Below are 26,482 nucleotides of genomic sequence, written 5' to 3' on the forward strand. Positions count from 1 at the left end.
AGGAACATTCCACATTCCCTGGAGGCGTTTTCACACCGGAGTCGCACACAAACGCTCAGTTGCATCTTTGTGTTTGTGGGCCAAAAATAATCCTCATGAATATTATCTAGGACAATGGCGGTCGCAGCGGCGTGGAAGCAAAGACGAGCCTCGTTCCATCCTGACCGCTGCAGGGCTGGAGGTCATGTGACAGGGCTGGAGGTCATGTGACAGGGCAGGAGGTCATGTGACAGCCGCCGTCTGTTTGGCTGCTTTTAGCGAAAGAAGTCGAGAAGTTCTGAACGGATTCCAGGAAATGTTGAAAACGGGCCGAGGAAGCGCAGGTGACAAGGTTCCAGAGATCAAAGCCAAGGGCCTGGAACACCTGGAACACCTGGAACACCTGCTGAAAATGAACGTTTTCCCCTTTCCTCTTGCAGCCGCCCCACCAGGGCTTCTGAGAGCTGATTTACTGTGGCTGTGGGGGGTTCCCAGCATGAGGGGGCTGTTCTCTGTCTGGGTGGAGTATTTAGTGGGTCATTGATCAGCAAATGTTGCCATGGAACAACATAACCACAGACTGTGGGTATTTATACCCAGGATATTTATATCTGCCTATCTTTATGCAGATCGACCCAGTAGGTGTTGCACGCGGCAGATATCATGGACGTAAACATGGTGTTGGGCGCCCCGCCGGGACCGCTCATGCTGGCCGTGCACCTTTCCCCTTGGCACCGGTCGGCGTGACACAGAGGCACCAGGCAGCAGCACCAAGACATGCTAGCTCTGCACCATCTGCTGCTGCCTCCCTTCTGTCTCCTCCCTTCCATCTGCAGCCCCATATACTGCTGAGGACCTCAGGAAAATGGCCTCCGAGTTGGGCCGTAGGAAGCTACAAAACGTCACTTTATGTCGATATAAATAATCGGGAGGATAAAATTATTCAAGCCGAGCAGATGGCGAAGCCGCGTCGCACCAACTCAGCGATGCGTGAATACAGGTCGACGTGAAATGTGTTAAAAAGCGCGTTGTTTACTGGGGATTGGAGGTGGTTAAAGGCGAGATGAATATCAGGTCATCCCCGATACCGGCCCAAGAGGACCTGCAGAACGGTTCGGTTCTGTCCACACACGGTTCTAATAGTTGGACAATATCGTTGACCGTTGCTGGCAGCATCGTGGCTGAGATGGTTCCACATTTAATTCTAGGATCTGTTGTGTGTGTGTGCGTGTGCATGCGCGCGCGCGTGCGTGCGCGATACGTCATTAATACATGCATTATTTCAAATGAATTGTATTTTACAGTTTTTGTCTAACATACAAACACATTTCTTTGGACATTTATTTCATATTTATGAAGATTTTTACATCCGTGCAGAAATGTTTCAGTCTTATTCGGAAGAAATGTCACGTTCAGTCAGAGTTTAAATAAAATCAGGACTTTTCTGGACTTTTCTCCGTTATTTTTTATTTTTTCCCCCTCTTTATTCATTTTTATCCGTAAAACCTGTTTGTCCTTCAGTGCGCCTGTGATATTCGCCACAAATAAGGACCTAATTAGACGTACGACCCCTCACAAATCCACGTTTATTCGGGCTCCATCACATTTCCCTCAGCTTGTATAACCGTTTAGATAACAGCGGTCGGGCTCACTCACTGAGCCGCTGTTAACCAACCATCCGCACGGGCTCATTCACCGGCGGCTGCCTCCTACTGATTTGCTCTCCCGTCTTACACGCCGGCCGTGAACGTGGTTTCCACGTGAAAGCGGCGTCAACCTTATGTAAAGGGACTGACAACAGCAGCGACCAATCACAGGGCCGAGCGGCTGTGTCGTCACCCTTTTCCCCGAAGTACAATGCACCTATTGGTTAGCATTTGTGATGGACGTATCTATTGACCAATGGACGTGAGGCGAGGGGCGGAGCTAAGGGAGGAGTTTGGAATAAGGTCACAGGCAGAGCTGGGGACGCGGAGAGAGCCGGTGTCTGACGCCCTGCACGGACAAAGAAGGCGTGTGTCGGTGCCGGTGCTCGTAGTTTGGACCCAGCCGTACCAAACACTCCGAAACTAGACTCTTCCCCGGAGATCTGGCCTGGAAAGGGATCGAGGTCCTGTCAGGTTGGTGCACTTTCACTTTCTTTACGCACGGTGCGCGTGTGCTCAGAGGGCAGCGCAGATACTGTTTCATGACGATGTTTGTCAAAGTGAAGCGTCAAAGTGATGAAGTCAAAGTTGCATAACTGTCAATGCGAGGGTCCAGCCTGGTGATTAGAGGTCACTGCCCGGAACCGAACCCTAACCTGTCCTGGTGGAGAACCTTCTCTTGTCCAACTTGCGCCTCGTAGAAGTTCGTGTTACGTAATGAGCGTTTTTCTTTCTCGAACCGTGCGGCGACGCATCGGGGCTGAGGGAGATGTCAGAGGCGCTCCGGAGCCTCGGAGTCACATGAGGAGTCCGTCGCGAGCCTTACATAAAGAGCGCGCTGCGGCGGCACATGGCCCGAGTGGCTGCGCAGCAACCAAATCTCCAGCGGGATCTTTGTCACCCGCAGACGCAGATTTAAACGCGTGTTTGTTGCAGCTTTTGTGGCGAGAGACGCGTCAGAAATGGGTAACGACACATTTCAAAGTTGACTGGTGTTTAAATGAGGATGTCAGTCACTTTACGCTCACATATTAAACCACGTGGTGCCAAATAATGACGCAGCTACAAGATACGACTTTGGGATTTTTGGATGCTCCACATGTGGTGGCGTCGCGATCCGGCGGACCTGAACTGCGTCATTGGTGTCATGATTCCCGTCCTCCAACAACGTGGAGCCCAGCTCAGCCTGTCCTGACAGGTGCTGCCCTGGTGACGCGATGATGAAGACGGGGGTCAGGAAACGAGCACGGTTGTGCTGTCCGCGCACCTGGAAGCTGGAGTATTGGGAGGACTCTGGAAAGTCCAGCAGACTTCACGCGGGTCGTCCATTCCTGGGGATTAACAGCAACGAGCCTCTGCGCAGCTTCAAACCTTTTGTTGAACTTAATTGGGTCCAGATCCGAAACACCGAAACGTCGCCATGACTACGGCGGTGCCCTGGTAACAGGCTGTCTTTTTGTGCCGGAGTTTGAAACCTTCCCACTAACTAAAGATGAGAAGCCCGACGGCGACGGAAGCGCGGCTCCAGATGAGCTCAGCCTCTGACGAGCTGCGCGTCTCCATGGAGACCGACCGTAAACATGGAGTGAGGGTGGCATGGTCACAGCGCCGCTGGGGCTTCACCGCTGTGCTGCTGCTGCTGCGTCAGGGACGAGTTTGACTGATGAGCTTTGATCACAAAAGGCTTTTGATCGTAATTTGGGAAGATCTGCTCCGGGTATTATCAAATGTAAACAATAATAAGCCCCTAGGAAACCCGCCAGTGTCTGCAGGCTGCATCCCTAGTCCCTGGCACCCAGACAACGGTGCCATTCGGGTCAGGTTCTTTACTCGGTTGGTTTGGCACAGTGACACAGACGGCCCATAAAAGAACGCTGCTGACGTCAGAGCAGGGCAGTTAAGCTCAGGGCGCCGCCACGCTGGAACGTTTCATTACCTACGTTAGGGTGCGGGTGGGGTGAGGTCATGGCAACGCTGTTTAGAGAAGCCTGCTGCGTCACCACGTCGTGGTTAAACAACCCCGGGTGATTCCAGGCTGACGCAGCGTCTGCGTGAGTCGCCTGAGCAGGGTTGGCCTGTCAGCACAGGTTCTTCACACATGGTGCAGGTTCCTCCGGTTGGTTCTACTTCCTGGTTAGGGTTAGGTTAGGTTAGGGTTAGGGTTAGAGGGTTAGGGTTGGGTTAGGGTTAGGGTTAGGGTTAGGGTTAGGGTTAGGTTAGGGTTAGGGTTAGGGTTAGGTTAGGGTTAGGGTTAGGTAGGTTAGGGTTAGGGTTAGGGTTAGGGTTAGGTAGGGTTAGAGTTAGGGTTAGGGTTAGGGTTAGAGTTAGGGTTAGGTTAGGGTTAGGTTAGGGTTAGGGTTAGGTTAGGGTTAGAGGGTTAGGGTTAGGGTTAGGGTAGGGTTAGGGTTAGGGTTAGGGTTAGGGTTAGGGTTAGGGTTAGGGTTAGGGTTAGGGTTAGGGTTAGGTTAGGTTAGGTTAGGGTTAGGGTTAGGGTTAGGGTTAGGGTTAGGGTTGGGTTAGGGTTAGGGTTAGGGTTAGGGTTAATCACGTCGTGGTTAAACAACCCCGGGTGATTCCAGGCTGACGCAGCGTCTGCGTGAGTCGCCTGAGCAGGGTTGGCCTGTCAGCACAGGTTCTTCACACATGGTGCAGGTTCCTCCGGTTGGTTCTACTTCCTGGTTAGGGTTAGGTTAGGTTAGGGTTAGGGTTAGAGGGTTAGGGTTGGGTTAGGGTTAGGGTTAGGGTTAGGGTTAGAGTTAGGGTTAGGTTAGGGTTAGGTTAGGGTTAGGGTTAGGTTAGGTTAGGGTTAGAGTTAGGGTTAGGGTTAGGTTAGGTTAGGGTTAGGTTAGGGTTAGAGTTAGGGTTAGGTTAGGGTTAGGGTTAGGGTTAGGGTTAGGGTTAGGTTAGGGTTAGGGTTAGGGTTAGGGTTAGGGTTAGGGTTATCCTGCACGTGCCTGAACCCAAAGACCAGATCGTTCCCAGGAATGATCGGCCCGTCTCCGTGGTTTCCACTGGCGACGGTTTATGCCTGTCATTCTTTGAGGGCTGCACTTTGGCACAGCGCAGCGAGACAAACGTCCGGAAACCAGGCCGGCGACCCGCGGCTGTCGCCCCCCCGCCATGAACAGAACCCAATCCCATGATTCCCAGGGTGGACGGGGCTTTGAAACGGTTGGGGGGCTCACATGGTGGCGACCCAATGTTCTGAAAGGCCACGGTGTCTGCAGCAGGTAGCATTTACAGGCTACATCAGAGGGGCACCAGCAGGGCTCTTCAGAGGTCAGAGGTCAAGCCCTGCAGCGACAGACGCTCTGGCCTTTGAGGACCGTCGGTCTGAACAATCTGACCTCTCAAAATGGCATCTGTCTGAGTGTGTGTGTGTGTGTGTGTGTGCCATACAACCACACCAATCTGTTCTTTTCTCTCCAGATCCACCTGCTTCACCTGCACCGCCCCCCGTTAGGACATGGGGTAACTGTGGTTTCCTCTTCTGAACGGACCTGGACCAGCTCAGGGCAGCACCTCTCCTCATGTCAGAACATTCAGACTCCAAGCCGTTTCTCTTCACAGTCCTGGAGGATGAAGGGGAGGCCTCGGGGTGCAGAGGGGCCACCTCCTGCAGCGCGTTGCCTCGGGGGGGGGTCCGGCCGCAGCGCCGTGGGCCCGCTGCACCACATGGGCGGCTACAGCCAAGCTGGGCCCCACCTGGGCCTCCAGTCGGAGGGCAGCGACAGCAGCGGCCAGGACCCCCCTGCGTCGCCCCACACCCACCGTAAGACCGGCCGCTCCCGGGCGCTCACAGAAGACGAAGTGGAGATGAAGAGCAGCGGGTCCAGTGGCAGCGGAACCGAATCGCACAGCAACGAGAGCCACGGCAACGAGAGCCACGGCAACGAGAGCCACGGCAACGAGAGCAACGGACACGAGTCGGTGAGCAGCTCCAACGGCAACAGCAAAGACTCGGCGCTGCTGGAGTCCTCTGGAAGCAACAAGAGGTGAGGTGGTCACGGAGGAAGGAAGGAAGGAAGGAAGGAAGGAAGGAAGGAAGGAAGAAAGGAAGAAAGGAATAAATGAAGGAAGGAAGGAAGGAAGGAAGGAAGAAAGGAAGGAAGGAAGGAAGGAAGGAAGGAAGGAAGGAAGGAAGGAAGAAAAGGAAGGAAGGAAGGAAGGGATGAAGGAAGGAAGAAAGGAATAAATGAAGGAAGGAAGGAAGGAAGGAAGGAAGGAAGAAAGGAATAAATGAAGGAAGGAAGGAAGGAAGGAAGAAAGGAAGGAAGGAAGGAAGGAAGGAAGGAAGAAAGGAATAAATGAAGGAAGGAAGGAAGGAAGGAAGAAAGGAAGGAAGGAAGGAAGAAATGAAGGAAGTAAGGAAGGAAGAAAGGAATAAATGAAGGAAGGAAGGAAGGAAGGAAGGAAGAAATGAAGGAAGGAAGGAAGGAAGGAAGAAAGAAAGGAAGGAAGGAAGGAAGGGATGAAGGGAAGGAAGAAGGAAGGAAGGAAGAAAGGAATAAAGGAAGGAAGGAAGGAGGAAGAAATGAAGGAAGGAAGGAAGGAAGGAAGAAGAAAGGAAGGAAGGAAGGAAGGGATGAAGGAAGGAAGAAAGGAAGGAAGGAAGGAAGGAAGGGATGAAGGAAGGAAGGAAGGAAGGAAAGGGATGAAGGAAGGAAGGAAGGAAGGAAGGGATGAAGGAAGGAAGGGATGAAGGAATAAATGAAGGAATAAATGAAGGAAGGGAGAAAGAAAGGAAGGAAGAAAGGAATAAATGAAGGAAGGAAGGAAGGATGAAGGAAGGAAGGGATGAAGGAAGGAAGGAAGGAAGGAAGGAAGGAAGGAAGGAAGGAAGGAAGGAAGGAAGGAAGAAAGAAAGGAAGGAAGGAAGAAAGGGAATAAATGAAGGAAGGAAGGAAGGAAGGAAGGAAGAAAGGAATAAATGAAGGAAGGAAGGGAAGGAAAGGAAAGAAGAGGAATAAATGAAGGAAGGAAGAAGGAAGGAAGGAAGGAAGGAAGGAAGAAATGAAGGAAGGAAGGAAGGAAGAAAGGAAGGAAGAAATGAAGGAAGGAAGGAAGGAAGGAAGGGATGAAGGAAGGAAGGGATGAAGGAAGGAAGGAAGGAAGGGATGAAGGAAGGAAGGAAGGAAGGAAGGAAGGGATGAAGGAAGGAAGGAAGAAATGAAGGAAGGAAGGAAGGAAGGAAGGAAGAAAGAAAGGAAGGAATAAATGAAGGAAGGAAGGAAGGAAGGAAGGGATGAAGGAAGGAAGGAAGGAAGAAAGAAAGTAAGGAAGAAATGAATAATGAAGGAAGGAAGGGATGAAGGAAGGAAGGGATGAAGGAAGGAAGGAAGGAAGGGATGAAGGAAGGAAGGAAGGAAGGAAGGAAGGAAGGAAGGAAGGAAAGAAATCAGGTGCTTAAGAGCACTAAACAATAACTAAAGAGCCCAGTTATGAATCTGAGGGAGTGAAAATACGGATGAATAAGAATAAAGCTGCTTTCAGCCGTCCTGAGGAGAATATACTGTATATATATATAGTATATATATATATACAGTATATATATATATACAGTATATATATATATATATATATATATATATATATATATATATATATATATGTATATATATATACTGTATATGTATGTATATGTATATATATAGCATGAGGGTGGATAATAGATAGATGGATGGAGGGCTCCTCTCTCCCTCTCTCCCTCCCTCACTTCCTCCCTCCCTCCCTCCTTTCCTCACTTCCTCCCTCCCTTGCTCTCCCTCTCTCTGACTCCTCCCTCCCTCACTTCCTCCCTCCCTCCCTCCCTCCCTCCCTCACTTCCTCCCTCCCTTGCTCTCCCTCTCTCTCACTCCTCCCTCCCTCCCTCCCTCCCTCCCTCCTTTCCTCACTCCCTTGCTCTCCCTCTCTCTCACTCCTCCCTCCCTCCCTCCCTCCCTCTCTCCCTCCCTCCCTCCTTTCCTCACTTCCTCCCTCCCTTGCTCTCCCTCTCTCTGACTCCTCCCTCCCTCACTCCCTCCCTCCCTCTCTCTCACTCCTCTCTCACTCCCTCTCTCCCTCCCTCCCTCCCTCCCTCCTTTCCTCACTTCCTCCCTCCCTTGCTCTCCCTCTCTCTCACTCCTCTCTCACTCCCTCACTTCCTCTCTCCCTCCCTCCCTCCCTCCCTCCCTCCCTCCCTCCTTTCCTCACTTCCTCCCCTCCCTTGCTCTCCCTCTCTCTCACTCCTCTCTCACTCCCTCACTTCCTCTCTCCCTCCCTCCCTCCCTCACTTCCTCCCTCCCTTGCTCTCCCTCTCTCTCACTCCTCCCTCCCTCCCTCACTTCCTTCCTCCCTCCCTTGCTCTCCCTCTCTCTCACTCCTCCCTCCCTCCCTCCCTCCCTCCCTCACTTCCTCCCTCCCTCCCTCGCTCTCCCTCCCACTCACTGCCTTGCGGGACGGGCCAAACTTTCCCACTGGTTGTTGTTGCCGCAGCGACGCTGTGTTTTTGTTTGTTTGTTCCTGGGAGGAGCGAGCGGCGCCACATTTTCCTCCCTGTTGCGTCCCGCCTCTCCTTCTGTGCCTCATTTCTACCTCTGAGATCTGACACAGATGTTGCTGGTTTGGATTGAACAGTTTTGTTCCTCGGGCTCTGGACACACAAACCCCCAACAACAAGGTGTCCCAGTCATCCGGGTCATCAGAACCTGTGGCTCTGTGAGCACCTACAGGAGGTTCTCACCCCATACAGGACAGAAAACACAACCACTGACAGCCAGTTGTGCGTCGCTGCTGTAAGAACTTAAACCAGGTCACCTTCCAACCTGTCCAGACCAAAGGTTCTGAAGACCCAGCTGGTCCAGACCTGAGTCTGAGCATTGTGTTTGAGGGACGAGACAAAACATGCGCGAACACTGACAAACATCTCCAAATGAACTCCCAATGCAGCTCGTCTTCGTTCTCGTCTTCGTTCGTTCTCGTCTTCACAGTTCTCGTGTTGAGATGGAGAACTGGAGGACTTGAAGTCCCGATCGGACCTTGTACCCAGCAGCTCTCCTGAATTAGACGCCTGTTTGGACTGAGTGGTTTATTTTTGGTAGCGTGTGCTAATTAAAGCCACCTAAACTGCCTATAAAAAGTTCGGTTTCCCTTTTATAGCTTTTAAACTCAGAGTTGCTCTTAACGTGAGGGGGAGCTACACCTACCAGGATTGTGCAGGTAACCTGATTGCACAGGTGCACCTGGGTCAAGAGGTCACGCAGCATTCAGAAAGCTCCTTGGAAAGAGAAGCTCCTCCCCCTCACCCCGGAAGGCCAGGACCTTTCCCCACGACTCAGGCTTAAGCAGGGCTAACTGGGACCGTCGGCGCTATTCTTGGAGGCTGCGGGTTAAGTTTGGTAGAACAGCCCCGGTAGAGGCTCATTGTGAAGGTGTTTCTGTTCTTAACCTGATAAGCAGGTTATAAATAGTCACTGGGATGTAGTAGAAGTGAGTCAGTGTCACAGCTGCTGCACAGAGGTCCAATTTAAACTCACCTGGAGCAGGTAACAAAGTTGTACAGAGCCCTGAAATAGGAGAAGGGCTGGAAGAGTGTTGGCTAATATCAGTGGTACAGCAGCAGCACAGCAGCAGCAGCAGCAGCAGCAGTAGCAGCAGCAGCAGCAGCAGCAGTAGCAGCAGTAGCAGCAGCAGCAGCAGCAGCAGTAGCAGCAACAGCAGCAGCAACAGCAGTAGCAGCATCAGTAGCAGCAGCAGCAGTAGCAACAGCAGCAGCAACAGCAGTAGCAGCATCAGTAGCAGCAGCAGCAGCAGTAGCAGCAGCAGCAGCAGCAGCAGTAGCAGCATCAGTAGCAGCAGCAGCAGTAGCAGCAGCAGCAGCAGCAGCAGTAGCAGCATCAGTAGCAGCAGCAGCAGTAGCAGCAGCAGCAGCAGCAGCAGTAGCAGCATCAGTAGCAGCAGCAGCAGTAGGCAGCAGCAGCACAGCAGCAGCCAGCAGCAGCAGTAGCAGCAGCAGCAGCAGCACAGCAGCAGCAGCAGCAGCAGCAGCAGCAGTAGCAGCATCAGTGCAGCAGCAGCCAGCAGCAGCAGAGCAGCATCAAGTAGCAGCAGCAGCAGCAGCACAGCAGCAGCAGCAGTAGCAGCATCAGTAGCAGCAGCAGCACAGCAGCAGCAGCATCAGTAGCAGCAGCAGCAGCAGCATCAGTAGCAGCAGCAGCAGCAGTAGCAGCAACAGCAGCAGCAACAGCAGCAGCAGCAGCAGTAGCAACATCAGTAGCAGCAGCAGCAGCAGCAGTAGCAGCAACAGCAGCAGCAACAGTAGCAGCAACAGCAGCAGCAACAGCAGCAGCAGTAGCAACATCAGTAGCAGCAGCAGCAGCAGCAGCAGTAGCAGCAACAGCAGCAGCAACAGCAGCAGCAGCAGCAGCAGCAGTAGCAGCATCAGTAGCAGCAGCAGCAGCATCAGTAGCAGCAGCAGCAGCATCAGTAGCAGCAGCATCAGTAGCAGCAGCATCAGTAGCAGCAGCAGCAGCAGCAGCAGCAGCAGCATCAGTAGCAGCAGCAGCAGCAGCAGCAGCATCAGTAGCAGCAGCAGCAGCAGCAGTAGCAGCAGCAGCAGCAGCATCAGTAGCAGCAGCAGCAGCAGCAGCAGCATCAGTAGCAGCAGCAGCAGCATCAGTAGCAGCAGCATCAGTAGCAGCAGCATCAGTAGCAGCAGCAGCAGCAGCAGCATCAGTAGCAGCAGCAGCAGCAGCAGCAGCATCAGTAGCAGCAGCAGCAGCAGCAGTAGCAGCAGCAGCAGCAGCAGCAGCATCAGTAGCAGCAGCAGCAGCAGCAGCAGCAGCAGCAGCAGCATCAGTAGCAGCAGCAGCAGCAGCAGCAGCAGCAGCATCAGTAGCAGCAGCAGCAGCAGCAGCAGCAGCAGCAGCATCACAACGAACCCCATTCGTCTCTGATTTTGATGCCATTTTAACCTTTTTGTGTCCTACAGCTCCGACTCCCACAGCCCGTCTCCTCCCAGCAGCTCCAACGCCTTCAGCCTGCTGAGCTCCGAGCAGGACAACCCGTCCACCAGCGGCTGCAGGTGAGAACAAAAACCCACGTCTCAAACACTCCTGAATCATATTAAGGGACCTTTCTCTCTCTCTCTGCTCACTACTGGGGCAGAACTATACATTAGACATGTGGTAAAATGGTGCGACTGTCTCTGACACACTCGGCTGCTCTGTTCGCAACAATGACATCAGCAAGCGCTCGCCAACGCTCCACACGCCGCCGGCCATCTGCCGCCGCAGGAGTCACCAAAGAGACGCACACGCCGTGCGTTTACGCAGCTAAGCCGATGATGGCGAAAGAAAGGGGCGGGTCCTCGGCGGGACAAACGTCTCCTTCCTGTGGACACCTGACATCCCTCAGCCGTCCAGCTGGACTCTGCTGTCCTGTGATTGAGCATGGCACGCGGGTACTTCCTGTCAAACAGGAAGCGCATGTGGCGGAGATGAGCTGGCAGAGTGTGTGGGGCAGGGTGACGTACATTTGTGAGCAAAGTGAGGCCATAAACAGACTTTTCTCTTTGCTCTCCGTGATGTTCAGCGCTCTCGTTTAGAGACATCATGGTGGCGTCAGCAGGCCTCTGGCCCACCCGCTCGCACCTTTCTAAAGCAACACTTCACACGGTCGCCATGCCCGATGCACCTTCCCATTGTCCTGACTTGCCGCTTTGCCTCTCACAGCAGTGAAGAGTCGGCCAAAGCCAAGACCCAGAAGGAGGTGATTAAAACTCTGAAAGAGCTGAAGCTCCACCTGCCCGCCGAGAAGAGACACGGCTACAAGTCCAGCACCCTGAGCACCCTGAAGTACGCGCTGCGCTGCGTGAAACAGGTGGAAGGTAAAGTGTTGCCTTTTCAGTCTGCTCTATTCTGGCCTTTGTTGCCTGTCCTAACTGGTCGTGTTTGTGACTCCCAGTGGGGGGGGGGGCGTATGAGCTGGTCCTGCTCAAGGTTCCTTCCTGTTGAAAGGAGGCGTTTACTTGCTAATGTTGCTTGATCATGTCAGTGAAGTTTAATGTTCTCAGGAGAACACCAGGCCCTTGTTTTACATTATTGCTGTGGGTGAGAATCTTCTTCCTGTTCCTCCAGCTAATGAGGAGTATTTCCAGCTGCAGCGCATCAACGACAGCCATCCTTCGGGCCTGGACGTGTCCTCCTACACGATAGAAGAGATCGACAGCATCACTTCGGAATACACCCTCAAGAACAACGTGAGCTGCGTCCCTCCTTGCGTTCACGCGCCCCGGCACAGTTGCTGAAGCGTCTGTGTCTGCAGGACATCTTTGCGGTGGCCGTGTCCCTCAGCACAGGCAGGATCGTGTACATCTCCGACCAGGCCGCGTCCATACTCAACTGCAGAAGAGACGTCTTCAAGAACACCAAGTTCGTGGAGTTCCTGGCGCCGCAGGATGTCAGCGTGTTCTACAGCTTCACCACGCCCTACCGGCTGCCCTCCTGGAGCATGTCCACCGGAGCAGGTAGGTGCTGCTCTCACTGCTCATCTGCTTGAGTTCACCAGTGTCGACCTGATTTTTGATGGGGTTAATTCAGCCGCAGCCAAGCCCCCGTTTGCTCCCGCCGGGCAGGATTGCGGAGCTTTTGAATTCAAACATTTCGTTTTCCTGTTTCAGAGTCGTCACCGTCCGACTGCGTGCAGGAGAAGTCCTTCTTCTGCCGTATCAGGTGGGTGTTGTTCGGTGGGGGACCATCTGCCACCTGTTTATAGTCTCTATTCATGCTTTCTTTTCCACTCTTTGTGATTATGAATGAGCCTGTGACATCATTCTCTTCCCATTCATCTGACACCTTTTCCAGCTCTCTGTTATACACAAAAGCAGCCCCGCTGACGCGCGCTGTAAAATTAGCTATCTACTCCAGATACATTAAACAATCGATTGAGATGAATAAAAAACCAACAAGACAGAAATCTGCACAATATTGAATCGGCTTCCTCTCGGGAAGAGAAGGGCAGTAGCGCCCCCTCGTGGTGAGCTGGAAAAGGGTAAAATCACACAAACTTGTGCAGTTTGAGTCAAGTTGTTTTTAACTTGAATTCCCAGTGGTGGTAAGGAGTGCCGGGGGGACCTGCAGTATTATCCCTTCCGCATGACGCCCTACCTGATGAAAGTCCAAGACACCGTCCACGCTGAAGACCAGTTCTGCTGCCTCCTGTTGGCCGAACGAGTTCACTCCGGTTATGATGGTAAAAATAAAAACCTGCAAAAAAAAAAACAGCCTGCAAATATATAAAGGATGAAGCTAAAAAAAATCTTGTCTTTTCTACCAGCCCCCAGAATTCCGACCGACAAGCGCATCTTCACCACCACCCACACTCCAAGTTGTGTGTTTCAGGATGTGGATGAGAGGTTAGCCGCGCTCTGCTACAGGCTTTTCCATACTTAGCCAAACGGGGACGTGGAGAGAACTAACAAAGTGTTTGTCCCCGTTACTGGTTCCCTTCAGGGCGGTTCCTCTCCTCGGGTATCTCCCCCAGGACCTGATCGGCACACCCGTTCTCCTTCACCTGCATCCCAACGACCGACCCGTCATGTTGGGGATCCACCGAAAGAGTGAGTGACCATAACCTCTGCCCCCAGCGCGACCCGCGTCCTGACCCGCGTCCTGACCCGCGTCCTGACCCGCGTCCTGACCCGCGTCCTGACCCGCCTTGAACTGTTTCCTCCACAGTCCTCCACTACGCCGGCCAACCCTTCGACCACTCATCCATCCGCTTCTGCGCACGGAACGGAGAATACATCATACTCGACACCAGCTGGTCCAGTTTTGTCAACCCGTGGAGCCGCAAGGTCTCCTTTGTTATTGGGAGGCACAAAGTTCGTATGTGAGTGTTGGAGATGAAATCTGGTCTAGTCTGACAAACGAGCCACCTCCCAACACAGAAACCTTTTTTTATCAATCAGGGGCCCCGTGAATGAAGATGTTTTTGTGGCCCCGACCTCTGCTGCCGAGGTGAAGACGGTGGACTCCGACATTCAGGAGGTCACTGAGCAGATCCACCGGCTGCTCCTGCAGGTGAGCACATGGGGATCATAGTGGGGGGGGGGGGCAACGGCAGCGATGGCGGGAGTCTGAGGAGCAAACGAGGAGCGCCCGAGTGACATTCAGGAGTTTAAGCGCTCCCTCTTTCTTCTGTGATCAGCCAGTTCACACCAGCGGGTCCAGCGGCTACAGCAGCCTCCCCAGAACCGACCACATCTTCAGCATGACCTCCTCGAGTGAGGACAACTGCTGCGGCGACAAGATGGCGGAGCAGGAGGAGGAAACGTGCAGCAAGAGCAGACCTGTAAGTGATGGATCCACGTGGTGTCACTATTGATTGAAAAACTCCGTTCTCTGAACGTGGGATTCTTCTCTCACTGTTTCCCAGCGCACCTTTCAGGAAATCTGTAAGGGAGTTCATCTTCAGAAGAACCAAGAGCAGCAGGCAAACAAGGCAGACAACAAGAAGAACAGCAGTAAGATCAGCTCACAACAGCACCAGGGTGCCGTCGCTGAGACGCCTCCATGTTCTAACCTCTGCCCCCCCCCAGTAGAGGCGGCAGAGAGGAGTCCTGCAGTGGTGCGGCCCAAAGACTCGGCAGCTCTCCTAAACCCCAGGGAGCCCGGGGCCGCCGTGGAGGAGAGCAGGCCCTCCTCTTTCCAGGAGATGACCTTCAACGAGCAAACCATCTACTCCTACCAGCAGATCAGCTGTCTGGACAGTGTTGTCAGGTGATGTGACGCTAAAGCTTCAGGAGGAGGTCCTCCTGTTGTTGGGAGCAGCTCCACTCATCGTTGTGGTGTGCTGGTTCTCAGGTACTTGGAGAGCTGCAGTGTTCCCATCAGCATGAAGAGGAGGTGCCGGTCTTCCTCGAACACCACGTCTTCTAACTCGGATGACTGCAAACAGAAAGGCTCCGGTCAGGTGCAGGTGTCAGCAGGTGCGTTCCCCCCCTCTGCTCCCTCCACCAACGCCACAGTTACTTAGTATCAGCTCATCTCACGATACAGTTCAGGGACAAACTCAGCTGCAGGACCTTGGTGCTCAGCATCTTGCTGAAGAACCCTTTGACCTGCCGCAGGGTCCTGACAGCTAACCCAGGGCCACTGGAGCGACTACTCTAGCACCACAATCTCTTGTGTGTTCTCTTTGGCAGCACCCGCCATGCCGAAGGACCAGTCTGGTCTCTTACCTTTGGACGTTCCAGACAAAAAGTCCGGTGACGCAGCGGTAGTGGGGACCTCACTGCCTCTTCCTGTCCCTAACAAACCGGAAAGTGTGGTCTCCATAACCAGCCAGTGTAGCTACAGTAGCACAATAGTGCATGTTGGTGACAAGAAACCTCAACCAGATTCAGGTACATTGTGGTGGAGAAAAACCCGATTTCTTCTCTTGTTGCTCTTATTGTTCATCCAGCTGATAAAGCTGCAGCCTTTCAGCTAATGGGCAGCTGGTGTCTGAGCCAGGACAGGTTCTGTTTGCAGTTCTAGACTCGGAGCGGAGACGGGACAACCCCTTAACAACACGTAACCCTTCATCCACACAGAGATCATAGAGGACACACCAGGAACGGGAGAGACGATGGAATCTGGCCAGAGCTCCTGCGCTCCTCCTCCTTTGGCCGTATCGCCTCCCAGCCAGGAGAGGGAGGCCTACAAGAAGCTGGGACTGACCAAGCAGGTTCTGGCCGCCCACACGCAGAAGGAGGAACAGGCCTTCCTGTACCGCTTCAGGAAGCTGCGTGGACTGTCCTCCCTCAAGGCCAACTGCTCTCCGGTATCCATGTACCTGGAGAGGCAGCGGGAACAGATCAACAGTAACGGTAGGTCTGAGGAACGGTCACAACTAGCAACGATAGCCAGAGGTTACCAAGGTTACCGTGCTTCTAGTTTCAGTCCTCCAGTCACATGGTTCTGTAAGCACCGATGCAGTTCTCTTTCCAAGGATGCTGATGTCATCACAGTGACTATGACCTGGTATCGATATTCCTTTTCACCCCCAGCTGCTCCCACCGCTGGCTCCTGCAAGCCGGGGTCCAGACCCACCGGCCGGCGCGGAACCAGACTTAAGAAGACAAAGTCGAAGCGAGCCAAGCAGATGGAGTCCTCGGACAGCACGGCATCCCAATGCAGACAACAGCAGCAGCTGCCTCGTCTGAACCAGGGTCTCAATGTCACCTCGTGCTCTGCTTCTGACACCTCCCAGTCCGCCTTCCCCCTGGCCTACCCCTCCATGATTCAAGGATTCCCCCTGCAGGTGTACCCCAGCACCGGTTCTGCAGCTCCCGCCACAGACGCTACCTTGCTGGGCTGCAGCAGCAACAACCAGGCCTCTCAGACCCCCGCAGGCCCTTCGTCCATCCAGCCAGCTCCATTCCCCCCCCCCATGCTCACGCCGATTGTTGCTTTAGTGCTGCCTGACTACCTGTATCCTCCTCTGGCCAGCAGGATGGCCCCCCCACCGCCGGTCTACCACCCCCCAGACGCCCCTGGCTTCCCCGCCCAGATGCATCCCTTTTCTCCGAATGCCTTCTTGGGCCAGTTTTCATTCTCGGCTGCGCCTCCGCTGAGTGTCCAGAACCCCTTCAGCTCCCAGCACCGTTTCCCATCTCAAGCCAGCTTCCTGACCCCGTCCGTCTGCTTCCCACCATCCACGGAAACGCCGAAGGCCCCCGCGGAGGGCCAGTCTCGCTCCACCACGCCACAGTATGGAGGATGTGGAGGCCCAACATCTCCGCCCATCTTCCACTCCGGCTGCAGCTCCCCCCTCAACCTCCTGGAGCTGGAGCTGTCTGTGGACAGGCAGGACAGCACAGCGCTCCCTCCTGGAGGACAAGGGACTAGCATGGCCGAGAGGGAGAAAGGAGCAGGCGGTATCCAGGCCAACGACAGGGAGCCAAAGCAGGTAACCACGCCCCCCCCCTCCCTGCAAATATCACCATTACTTTTAACTTTCATATTTAGAAAGGCTGTAGAATGTGAAGTCCTCCCTGAGCAATTCGGTTGGCCCAACTTGGCCCCCCTTGGCTGTTCGGGGTCCCACGCCATCGGCCCCCGATTCCCCACATTATCAACTGTTCAGCTGCAGCCGTTTTTGTTGCTTATCTTGCCTATGCTTTGTTTAGTCTGGACTCGTCCAGTGATGTGTGGCCTGGGGTGTTAACACATGATGTTATTATCCCTTACACCCTATAGCCATCTCTCAGTCTCCTTGGTCCACCAGGACCCTTGTATTGCGAGGACACGTCCTGTGTCTGTGAGCATTTGTCTTGGGATAAAGTGTTCTCATTGCTGAGAAAAGAGGTAGGCGAATCATCGGACCTCTCCAAACCCATTCCTCATGATTCCATATGTCACTTCTAACTGTTTCACTCATTTTCCTTCTGAATTCTGCTCTAGACAGCTGTGTTTAACGCCGCCCATCTTAGTTGTATAGCAGTGCTAATCATTCTGCTAAACCGGGTGTTTGCTCAGGTGTCTCCATGGCCGTGGCAGGAATGTTCCCTTTTAGACGCTCCCCACCACAGCACCAAGCTAATGATAACATGTTGTTGCTGGTCATGGTCACGATGGGCGCGCACGGCGCCCAGCTCCTCGCAGCAGCACATTCCCGCGTCCGATCCCGTGTTCTTTCCATTGACTGTGTTAATGGAACCTCGTTAATGTTTGTGTTCCCACAGGCGAGTTCGCGCGGCGACGGGAACAACAGTGACATCAACACTCTGTCCAGCGACATGTTGGACATTATTCTCCACGAGGATTCTTGTTCGGCCACCTCGGGATCGATGGGCTCGGGGTCCAACGGCTGTGGAACGTCAGCCAGTGGAACCTCCAACAGCGGAACATCCAAGAGCAGAGAATCAGCCAGTGGAACCTCTGGCAGTCGAACAGGTTCAGGAGCTTTTACCTTCTCACTCCAAACACGAGTTTTAGTAGAAATGTGCCTCTTGGGTGAGTCCGTCCACCAGAATGATGGCAGCAGCTTCTCATATCCTTCAGGAAGCAACAACAGTAGCAGCTACTTTGGCAGCGTGGACTCATCCCAGAACAGCCAGAAGGTCACCAGTCACTTGAGCAGCAGCGAGGGAAGAGCCGTGGAGATGGATCAGAGCCGACAGTCCATCACGTATGCACTGCAGGACCCTCTGTGGCTGCCCTCGGCCAACACAGATGAAAAGTTAATGATGACCTATCAGCTGCCCTCACGGTGAGTCGCACAGTGGGCCTGCACGTGGTTAAGCAACTTAGCTTTTCTGACAGTGGGCTCATCTACTTCTGATAACAAGCCAAAGTCATCAAGAGTTTCTCATGTTTTTGACTTTTAAGAACGTGAGTCTGCAGTTGTGTTGTGTCACCGCTAGATGGCACTCGGGTGTAGTCGTCCTGGTGTGTGGAATGATGAGAAACTAGCTACCCAGCACTGTAGGCTCCACACTTACTGAAAAACACCAAACTAGAAAGTTGTTTTAGCAACTTGGTGCTCAGGAGCTTTCCGCTGCTCCATAAGCCCACGATTTAATGGCTAGATACATACGTTTGTGCTCATGGTTTAAATGCCGACATGTGACCTTAGAATGTGCCTGTCTGGATCTGCAGGGACATCCAGAGAATGCTGAAAGAGGACAGAGACAAGCTGGTGCAGCTGCAGAAGAACCAGCCATGTTTCTCAGAACAGCAGAAGAAGGAGCTGGTGGAGGTCCATTCCTGGATCAAGAAGGGAGTTCTGCCCGAGGCGATTGACAACAAGGTAGACTGAGTCCCTTCTTTTTATATGGACTCCTTCATACCATGGAAACCTTCATACCATGGAAACCTTCATACCATGGAAACCTTCATACCACGTGCCTTCTGGGCTGTCCAGGGCTGTTCCTGCTGCGATGGAAGCTTGGAGGCGGCGGTGACTGAGGTGGCGGAGAATCAGCCAGACCTGGACACCCTGGATGCGGAGACGTGGAGCAGCGGCTGCCAGCGGAGGCCCGGAGAGGATCCCACCAACGCTGCTGTCATTTCCTGCCACGTCACATCTGCTGCCTCCAACACACAGACACAAGCAGCAAGGCAATAAACCACTGAAGCCTCAGAGAACGGCGCCGCCGGCGTCACATCCGGGGCCGGCTGCTCCGCACGCTCCTCGTCTTCGTCACTTTTTACTGATGGCGGGCTCGGTGAGAACGCCTCTTTGCTCATTGTCCTGCTGCACCGGCTGAGGCGGAGCTCCTGCGGGAGCCCCACAGGAGCTCCGCAGACCCAGGAGGACCAGGAGGACAGTAGACGTCCCACAACAGGCTGCCGTTGGACCTCTGTTGCTCCTCCCCTGTCGTTAGGAGGCCTGGGCGAGGTGGAACACTATGAAATGATTCTAAACTGCACTGAGAAAAACCCAATCTGATGCAAATCATAAGCTATTTTTAATCAGCGGCCCGACGGCTTTGTGCCGCGCTGCCACTTCTGCTGCTCCGTCTTCGTCTCTGTGGTTTTACAGATTCTTCTTTTTATTTATATTTCCACGCAAGTGCGAATATTTGGTTTGTCCGTTGTTGTACGGGGATTTTGCCTCTTTTTTTGGAGCTGAAAAGGAAAATGGGCTGTGGGCAGGACCAAGAATGTGTGTTTATCGTGCATCATCATCATCATCATCATCACTCGGTGAGGGTGAAGACGAATGGTGGCGTCTCAGGTGAAAGTGCCAGTTGCAGCACATGTGGCCACGTCAGAGGTCAGAGGTCAGAGGTGAAGGTCTTGCACACTGTCGCAGGGACGATGGAGGACTTGGAAGTTCTCAGCATCACCACAATCCTGACTCGGATCTTTGAGCAGAAGATTCTCACAATGCACCTTTGATTTTTAGTTTCTTTCCCCTAAAGTGATTTTTTTTTTTAGATTTAAATGGTGGATTTTCTGTTGTAATTGGTTTATTTTTCTCTAATAAAATGTTCCAGATTTTGGTGATTTTGCCTTTATTCCTGTGGGATCTTATGAAATGTCTGTTTCTGTGAGTGAACTGAAGCTCCACGAACGAAGAGGATCACACGCCCTCATCACAGCCTCGGCTCCCCGGGATCGGTCGGGATCGCCTCCACTGTGGGCTGCAGCCCGGCCAGATCAAAGCGGCCCTGTCCTCGTCCCTCCCCCACCCCCACCCCCGCCTTCACACCTCAACCAGGGCAACAACCCCCCCCCCTACCCCCCCGCGGGGCTCGTCTGCACCTCCAGACACCCGCAGGTCGCCGGTCTGACCCTAACAGAGGAGTAGACGAATGTTTCCAGCAAATTTTAAGGGAGGCAGTAAAAAGAAACAAATATTTGGTGCTTTAGAAAGAACAGAATGTCACATCAAGAGGTAATGTGGTTTCCTGTGTTGCTGTGCAGCGATGCATTATTGGACCAGCTCATTCTTCTTCTTGTTATTATTGGGTTCCTGCTGTAGGTGGAGCTCTCTAAAGCTGCTGCTTCTGAACTCCACTGAGGCTCGTTGTCAGCCGATTAAAGACGCTCCCTCACAGCTGCTGCCAATGCTAATCCCAGCGTGCTCGTCACAGACGCCTGGCGGAGGTGGCTGAGCACCGGGGCCTCTTTTCTTATTCATCTGCCGTTGGGGGCCCGACTGTGTGGAGGCAAGGCTGCGTCTGCTGCTCTCACCAGGAGCTCCGGGGGCCCGTCTGACACAAGCACTCCTAGCATGATTTAATCTACACATTCCCTCCATCAACGAGGTGAAGGTGGTCACTGGAGGTGAAGATGGTAACTGGAGGTGAAGGTGGTAACTGGAGGTGAAGGTGGTAACTGGAGGTGGTAACTGGAGGTGAAGGTGGTAACTGGAGGTGGTAACTGGAGGTGAAGGTGGTAAGTGAACAGCGATAGTGTGCAACATGCTCAGTAAAGCCTCCTTTTCAAAGCGCAACATCAGAAGCAGAACGACGAGCAGGCCTATAAAAGGAGCGAGATTACTCATGTCACACCTCACCAGTGCCTACGGAGAGCAAACTGAACGTGGGAACCAGTGCACACGCATGGCCCACAATTGTGCAGAGTAATACAATGTCTTAGAAACAGCCGTGTGTGGGCAGACGTGCACTCTGTGTGTGTGTGAATAGGCTTTTCTGGAAGGAACTTCTACAAAAATAGACGAAAACACCAAAAAAAGATATTTATTACACCTTACTCAGAAGAGCTGACAGCGACTTTCCACTGGCTGATATTTAATATCAGGGTGAAACTTTCTAACATAAGTTACACACAACTATCAGTACATCTTCACCCACGCGCACACAGGTGCACACAGGTGTGAAGCATCGTTCCCAGTGATTGGAGGGTCTACCACGGCCTCCAGGTGGGTTTGGAAGGAGCCCCGGAAAAAAAGCTGAGATCTTGACTTTCAGCCTCGTCTAAAGAGGAAAAGTGGTTCTGCTCAGATTCTGTCTCGTCCAGGTCCGAGTAGGGGTGATCGCTGCTGGACGGTGCGGGGGACCCCCAGGCGGCCGACCCCCCCCCCACACGGGGGCCGAGTGCTCAGAGCGTCCGGGATCCCCCGCTGACGCTCTTGGTCGTTCAAGGGCATGCTCTCCATCAGGTGGTGCAGCAGCTCCGCGGCGAAGGTCTGGTCGACCCCGGGACAGGTGGACACGAAGGTGTGCACGTCGTGCATGCACTGGATGTAGCCAGCGGTGAAGCGCTCGCAGGCCTCCCGGCTGGAAGCTTCCGCGTCTGCAGGGGACATGGATCAGGAAGGCTGAGGCGTGAGCAGCCACCTGGGGCGCAGCTTCATGGCGTGAAGGTGTGGGTGGAGGTTACCTGGAGTCGGGTCCTGCAGGATGTTCTCCACGCGCTTGACCGTCATGGCCAAGAGTTCAGCATTCTCCAACTTTGACTGCAACTGAGCACAGCGGCAAAGACTCAGAGGCTCTATTCACCTTTTCTGGATGGAACCAACAGTTGTAAATGTTCTCTCACATCCGGCTCAGCGACGAGGAGCCTGAGTTCTTCCAAGCTCTTGTTGATTCGAGCCCTCCTCTTCTTCTCCACCAGCGGCTCCCTCGCCTGCGCCAGAAACAGCAACAGCAGCGGCGCCCCCCCCCCTCCCGTTAGATCAACGGAGACTTTTCGGAGTTACTTTAATTCAGGACCCCCTCACCTTTCGGTCTGATTCGAGCCCATCTCCTCTGTCGGTACCGTCGGCGTTGCTGCGCAGCGGGGCCATGTTGGTCCAGGTCCAGAGAGCCGTTAGAGACGGTCGGTGGCGCAATGGCCCACAGACTCGGCCGCGCAGGGGCTCATATATGCTCATTTACATGTGAATGGGGGGGGGGGGGGGGGGGGGGTAGTTTGGAGTTAGTGGGATGTCGCAGGGGTGGGGTGGGTTTCTCTGCACCCACCCCTGCAGCGGGACCATCAACCCGTCAGAAGCAGACTCATGAATCGGTTTCCGGCCGTCCCGTTGCGTCCCCGGTGGGGGGACTGGTTCTGCTCTGGGTCGCTTTCATGCCTGATTATGAGCGACCCGCTTCTCTCCTTTGAATTAGGCGGTGCTGCACGAGTGTGACACGCACATCACACCCGTGAGTCAGGGCTCCTGATCCTGATGAGCCAGCACTCTCAAACCGGACGAGCCGGGTGGCCGATTCCTGTTGTGTTGGAAGCTTTGCGGGCACCAACATCACCGCGTTGTCAAGTTAAACGTCTTCAACTTCAACGTTTTTGTCTTGAATGAGCTGCAAAGGTCTGAAATGCAGACGTGCTTTGTCATGGTTGTTGGTTACTACACAAACCCATAGTAATACAAATCTTACTACTACTACAATAATAACAATGCTGATAATGATAATAATAATAATAATAACAACAGCAACAACAGTTTGGCCCAGTCTGGACGAGACTTTGATCCATTCCTACATTTCCGGATGATGCTGCCGACAACAGGGACGCAGCTTTAAATAAAACACGGAAGACAATGCCTTATTGGGTGTTTGCCTTCACAATAAGAGCACGATGCTGCGGGTTTCAACCGAGCAGCAAACAAACACACTTTTTTACTTTAACCACGTGATAAGGAACTTAAGCGGATGGAACCGAATTTTTAAAAGGTTGAAACAACAGGTCTACCGCCCAGCAGAAAGGACTGGTCCGTACGGGCGCTCTTATTGTGACAGCACAGAGGCGGCGCTTCCTCCGGGCCCACTCAGCGCTCGTTCGTCAGAGCGGACGCGCTTGTGACGTCACCGAGGCCCGGGGGCGACGCTGCTGCTTCGCTATATAAAGTGTCCGGTTCGGTGCAGGAGAGCAGCTCACTGGACCCGCTGAGACAAAGCCGTCCGACACCGAACCAAACAAGCATGGTGAAGATCACCTTCCAGCCAGTGTCGGCGCAGAAGCCCGAGAAAGACGTGGATGGAGAGCAGATCAGGATACCTCAAGCTAGCGTGAGTGTGGCTGCTCTCTTCTTGTCGTTGTGTTGAATCTTCTGATTCTTGTGTCTGTAGGTTCCTGTCGACCCGCTATGCTGTCATATGAGTGCGTGATCATGTGCTTTAATAGGATTTATGACGTGAATCCAACACGGTTTAGCAGTCGCCTTCCTGTATGTTTCAAAATATGCACTCATGCAATACTTCAATAGGTGCAATTATATATTCATGTAAATAAGTCCAAGTTCTTTTGCATTGTATTTGGCACTATTTATCAGGAATAGCAGCCAATCCTATGCTAAAGGCAAAAGCTATAGCATGAATATTGACATTACGTCACCTTGCGAGAGGAGGGACTGCAGGTGACAGTTGTAGCTGGCGCACGGCTCCTGACGCGTGCACGGAGTTCTGTCAGAGTTGATGCCTGTCCTTTTAACCAGGAGACCACAACTGTCACATCTGCACCAGCCTGTGACGTCACCTGGCGTCATGCAGGTGGCAGCGAGGGAGCGGATGTGCTGGATGTGAATCCTGCCTCTGTGTCCACGGCACATTGGAAACAGGAGCATCACGACCGTTAAAACAGCCAGAGCGAGCGAGTCGCCGCAACAGCAGGCGGTGATGGACGCCAGGCTGCTCGCCGCCTTCTCTCGATGTCTGCACGTCTCGCATCACCTCAGGCCCGCAGACGCTGGATGACGCACGTCTTGCTCCTCTCAGCATCCCTCACCGGTTTGCTACGTCACAAAGGGCTGCGAGTGGCGTCACAGGTGGCGCCGGTCGCTCTATAAATACGCCCGCCTCCGCCGCGGGACTCCACGCATCAGGCCCCACTGAGGGCGAACTTCAAATATAGAAAGTGGAATTAGGCCTCTCAGAATAGACCCAGACGCCACGTGCCAGCATCTCCGTCAGAGCCTGGCACAATCTGTCCTCCCTGCTTCCCGTCTCCATGGCAACAGTAGTAGGGAAAGCCAGCAGATCGACTGTGAGACTGTGGGTGGGCAGCTGGTGCGTCTTCTTCCTCGTCCATCCTACGTCTACCAGATCTCCTCCTCTGACTAACCCGTTGGCAGCCTGCTCCTGTCAGAATTTCCTCTGGACTCGTGTCATCGGGAGCGTTTCCACGTGAACGTCTCCCGGCAGAGGCGTCGTCGTTACGGTAAACTCACAAGCATGTTGCTCCTCCTTCCAGGAACAGCTGGTTCTTCCCGTCAGTCCCAAGAGACAGTTCCCAAGCGGCCTGTGCTGCCTGACGCTGGGCCTGGTGGTCCTCACCTCGGCGCTGGTGACGGCCTCCGTCTACATCTACCGCCACTACTCCACAGCTCAGGTCGGTTCAGCTTCAGGTTCAGCTTCTGGTCCAGAGTCCAGAGAAGGAGCCGACTCGTGCTAACGCGCAGCTGTTTTGGCCCCGCAGCAGATTCCAGAAGACAGCTTGTTCCACTGCCGGATCGTTTACGAGGATTCCATTTACGCCCCGTTGAGGGGCCGGCAGGAGCTGGAGGAGAACGTCGGCATCTACCTTGATGACAACTACGAGCAGATCAGCGTTCCGGTGCCGCACTTTGGAGGCAGCGACCCTGCCGACATCATCCACGACTTCCAGAGGGTAGGCCCTCCTCCGCCGCCGCACGTTGTGGTAACACCCGCATAACCTGTTCTAACCCCCCATAACGACGGTTCCAGGGTCTCACAGCTTATCACGACATCGCTCTGGACAAATGCTACATCACCGAGCTCAACACCACCACGGTGATGCCACCGAGGAACCTGTGGGAGCTGCTCGTCAACGTCAAGGTGAGGCAAGGTCACTGCTGGGCGCCGTGGACCCCAGGGCGGACTCCCCTCTCTCATTGTTGGCGCCCCTTTGTCCTGCAGAGAGGGACGTACCTCCCGCAGACGTACATCGTCCAGGAGGAGATGATGGTGACGGGGAGGGTGAGGAACATGAGGCAGCTCGGGCCCTTCATCCACCGGCTGTGCTACGGCAAAGACACCTACCGCCTCCGGCGCCGCAGCCAACGCCGACGTGAGTGCACGCCTCGCCAGCATGACCCGCGAAGTCACGAGCAACTGGCGTTCAGGCCGCCATGTGGCGCCTACGTGGTCGCCCGCAAGACCCGGTGAATCAGAGGGAAATCCGGTGTGACGGCGCCGCTGGGCGCCGTCACACCGGACACAAACGCAGCCAGAACCAAATATGGAAATATTCCCAGCAGCACTTGAGACAGTTTCAGTAGCGTGATGTCCTCCGCCACCAGCTATCACGGCGTGTGTGTGTGAGTGTGTGTGTGTGTGTGTGTGGGGGGGGGGGCAGCTTGGGAACTTCCTGCTACAGATCGTGAGTCACTGAAACATCCACACTGTGGAGGAGGCAGTGATGCAGGCGGGTGAAGTCGGTGTTGCTGCTGCTTTTGATTCGCTGTGGCCATGACGCACCGCCCCCCCCCCAGGTTGAGCTAAATGGGGCGAGATCACAGGCGTCTGTGGGCGGGGCTACCTTGCTATGGCGAGGGCTGGAGCTGCCTGTCAGTTAACCACGCGTGTCTGTCTGTGTTGCAGGCATGGAGAGGCGGGAGGCGAGGACGTGCCACAGCATCCGTCACTTCGAGAACACGTTCGTGGTCGAAACTGTGATCTGCGACAGAGTCTGAATCTGCGGCGGAAATCTCAGCCATCCAATAGCGACGCCGATTCCAAACCATACCTCTAATTCTTTAGGCTTTTACCTGCACTTTACCTGCTCGTCTCAACGTGTCCGTCTGACCAGGGAGTTCTGTTGTTGAGCCTTTTCAGTGTAGAGGTGATCCGCCTGTAGCGTGTCAGGAGACGTGAGCGTGCCCGATACTCATCACCACCTTTAGTTTCCTGTCACTGTGGGCGCTGGTGGGGGGGCCGCGCCACCGTGCGCTCCAGCTGACCATTGTTTCGCGGGTACTTTTATTTCCGAGGCCGGAAGAGGCCGAACTTACCTCACGTAGTTTCTGACGATGCCTGTATGTAACTTCAGCTGTACCGAAGCAATATTCTGTACTTATTTAAAGCATATTGTTACTTGCATAGATTTTTATCTCAAACTGAGCTGTGTTGCGTCTCTTTCCTTTCCTTTGGTCCCCCCCCCCCCCTTCGTTGGATCAAATGGCTTTAGACTGTAAATCGTGCTTTAGAGGGAGGGGCAGGAACCACAGTGTGAGAGCGCCGCTGCCAAAGGCGGCGCCGAGGGAACGCCGAGAAGGCTTTTTACTGTAGACGACATCAAAGGCTCACGACTGCTCGCCATGTTTCCCTCTCTGAAGGGTGGATTCATCCCAGGGGCGGGAGCGAGCGCCGGCGCCCTCTGGATCACTGCGCTCATTGTACAGACACATTTTCATGGAATATCTCGCCGCTTTGAAAAATAAACCAGGATCAACATGTTGTGTGTTGT

The 26,482-nt window shown here is 53.9% G+C and overlaps 2 protein-coding genes and 1 pseudogene across 3 annotated transcripts; 2 read left to right on the forward strand and 1 right to left on the reverse strand.

Annotated features, from left to right (window-relative positions):
- The first annotated feature begins 1,939 nt into the window (after nucleotides 1-1,939).
- LOC115246449 (period circadian protein homolog 2-like) lies at nucleotides 1,940-19,600 on the forward strand. Its single transcript, XM_029831446.1, is given in 25 exon segments — nucleotides 1,940-2,099; nucleotides 5,055-5,260; nucleotides 5,262-5,620; nucleotides 10,594-10,686; nucleotides 11,336-11,490; nucleotides 11,741-11,862; nucleotides 11,928-12,129; nucleotides 12,283-12,334; nucleotides 12,712-12,854; nucleotides 12,939-13,017; nucleotides 13,115-13,221; nucleotides 13,340-13,493; nucleotides 13,573-13,684; nucleotides 13,812-13,955; nucleotides 14,040-14,127; nucleotides 14,206-14,383; nucleotides 14,468-14,592; nucleotides 14,809-15,009; nucleotides 15,199-15,474; nucleotides 15,655-16,556; nucleotides 16,847-16,954; nucleotides 17,332-17,542; nucleotides 17,651-17,858; nucleotides 18,248-18,398; nucleotides 18,513-19,600. Coding segments are annotated over 24 exon segments (4,479 nt in total). The 5' UTR covers nucleotides 1,940-2,099; nucleotides 5,055-5,155; the 3' UTR covers nucleotides 18,717-19,600.
- A 1,183-nt stretch (nucleotides 19,601-20,783) lies between these two features.
- Nucleotides 20,784-21,966, reverse strand: LOC101062140 (transcription cofactor HES-6-like; annotated as a pseudogene).
- Nucleotides 21,967-22,815: 849 nt separating this feature from the next.
- Nucleotides 22,816-26,468, forward strand: LOC115248024 (integral membrane protein 2C-like). Of its 2 annotated transcripts, none has more exons than XM_029831397.1 (6): nucleotides 22,816-23,067; nucleotides 24,248-24,385; nucleotides 24,476-24,664; nucleotides 24,742-24,852; nucleotides 24,934-25,084; nucleotides 25,618-26,468. In XM_029831397.1, the coding sequence occupies exons 1-6, from the start codon at nucleotides 22,981-22,983 to the stop codon at nucleotides 25,707-25,709; spliced, it is 768 nt and encodes a 255-aa protein (XP_029687257.1). In that variant the 5' UTR covers nucleotides 22,816-22,980; the 3' UTR covers nucleotides 25,710-26,468. The 2 variants fall into 2 exon arrangements, with proteins under 2 accessions (XP_029687257.1, XP_029687256.1); XM_029831396.1 differs by having other exon boundaries at nucleotides 22,828-23,067; nucleotides 24,473-24,664.
- Nucleotides 26,469-26,482: the final 14 nt, after the last annotated feature.

This window comes from Takifugu rubripes, chromosome 22 (genome assembly GCF_901000725.2).
Source record: "Takifugu rubripes chromosome 22, fTakRub1.2, whole genome shotgun sequence".
Lineage (NCBI taxonomy): Eukaryota > Metazoa > Chordata > Actinopteri > Tetraodontiformes > Tetraodontidae > Takifugu > Takifugu rubripes.

Excerpts from the sequence above, each read along its gene's own strand:
- LOC115248024 (XM_029831396.1), top strand. The coding sequence starts at position 22,981 with ATGGTGAAGATCACCTTCCAGCCAGTGTCGGCGCAGAAGCCCGAGAAA. Across the intron at positions 24,386-24,472 it reads GCCACTACTCCACAGCTCAG|CAGATTCCAGAAGACAGCTT; the intron begins GTCGGTTCAGCT and ends TTGGCCCCGCAG. Across the intron at positions 24,853-24,933 it reads AGCTGCTCGTCAACGTCAAG|AGAGGGACGTACCTCCCGCA; the intron begins GTGAGGCAAGGT and ends TTTGTCCTGCAG.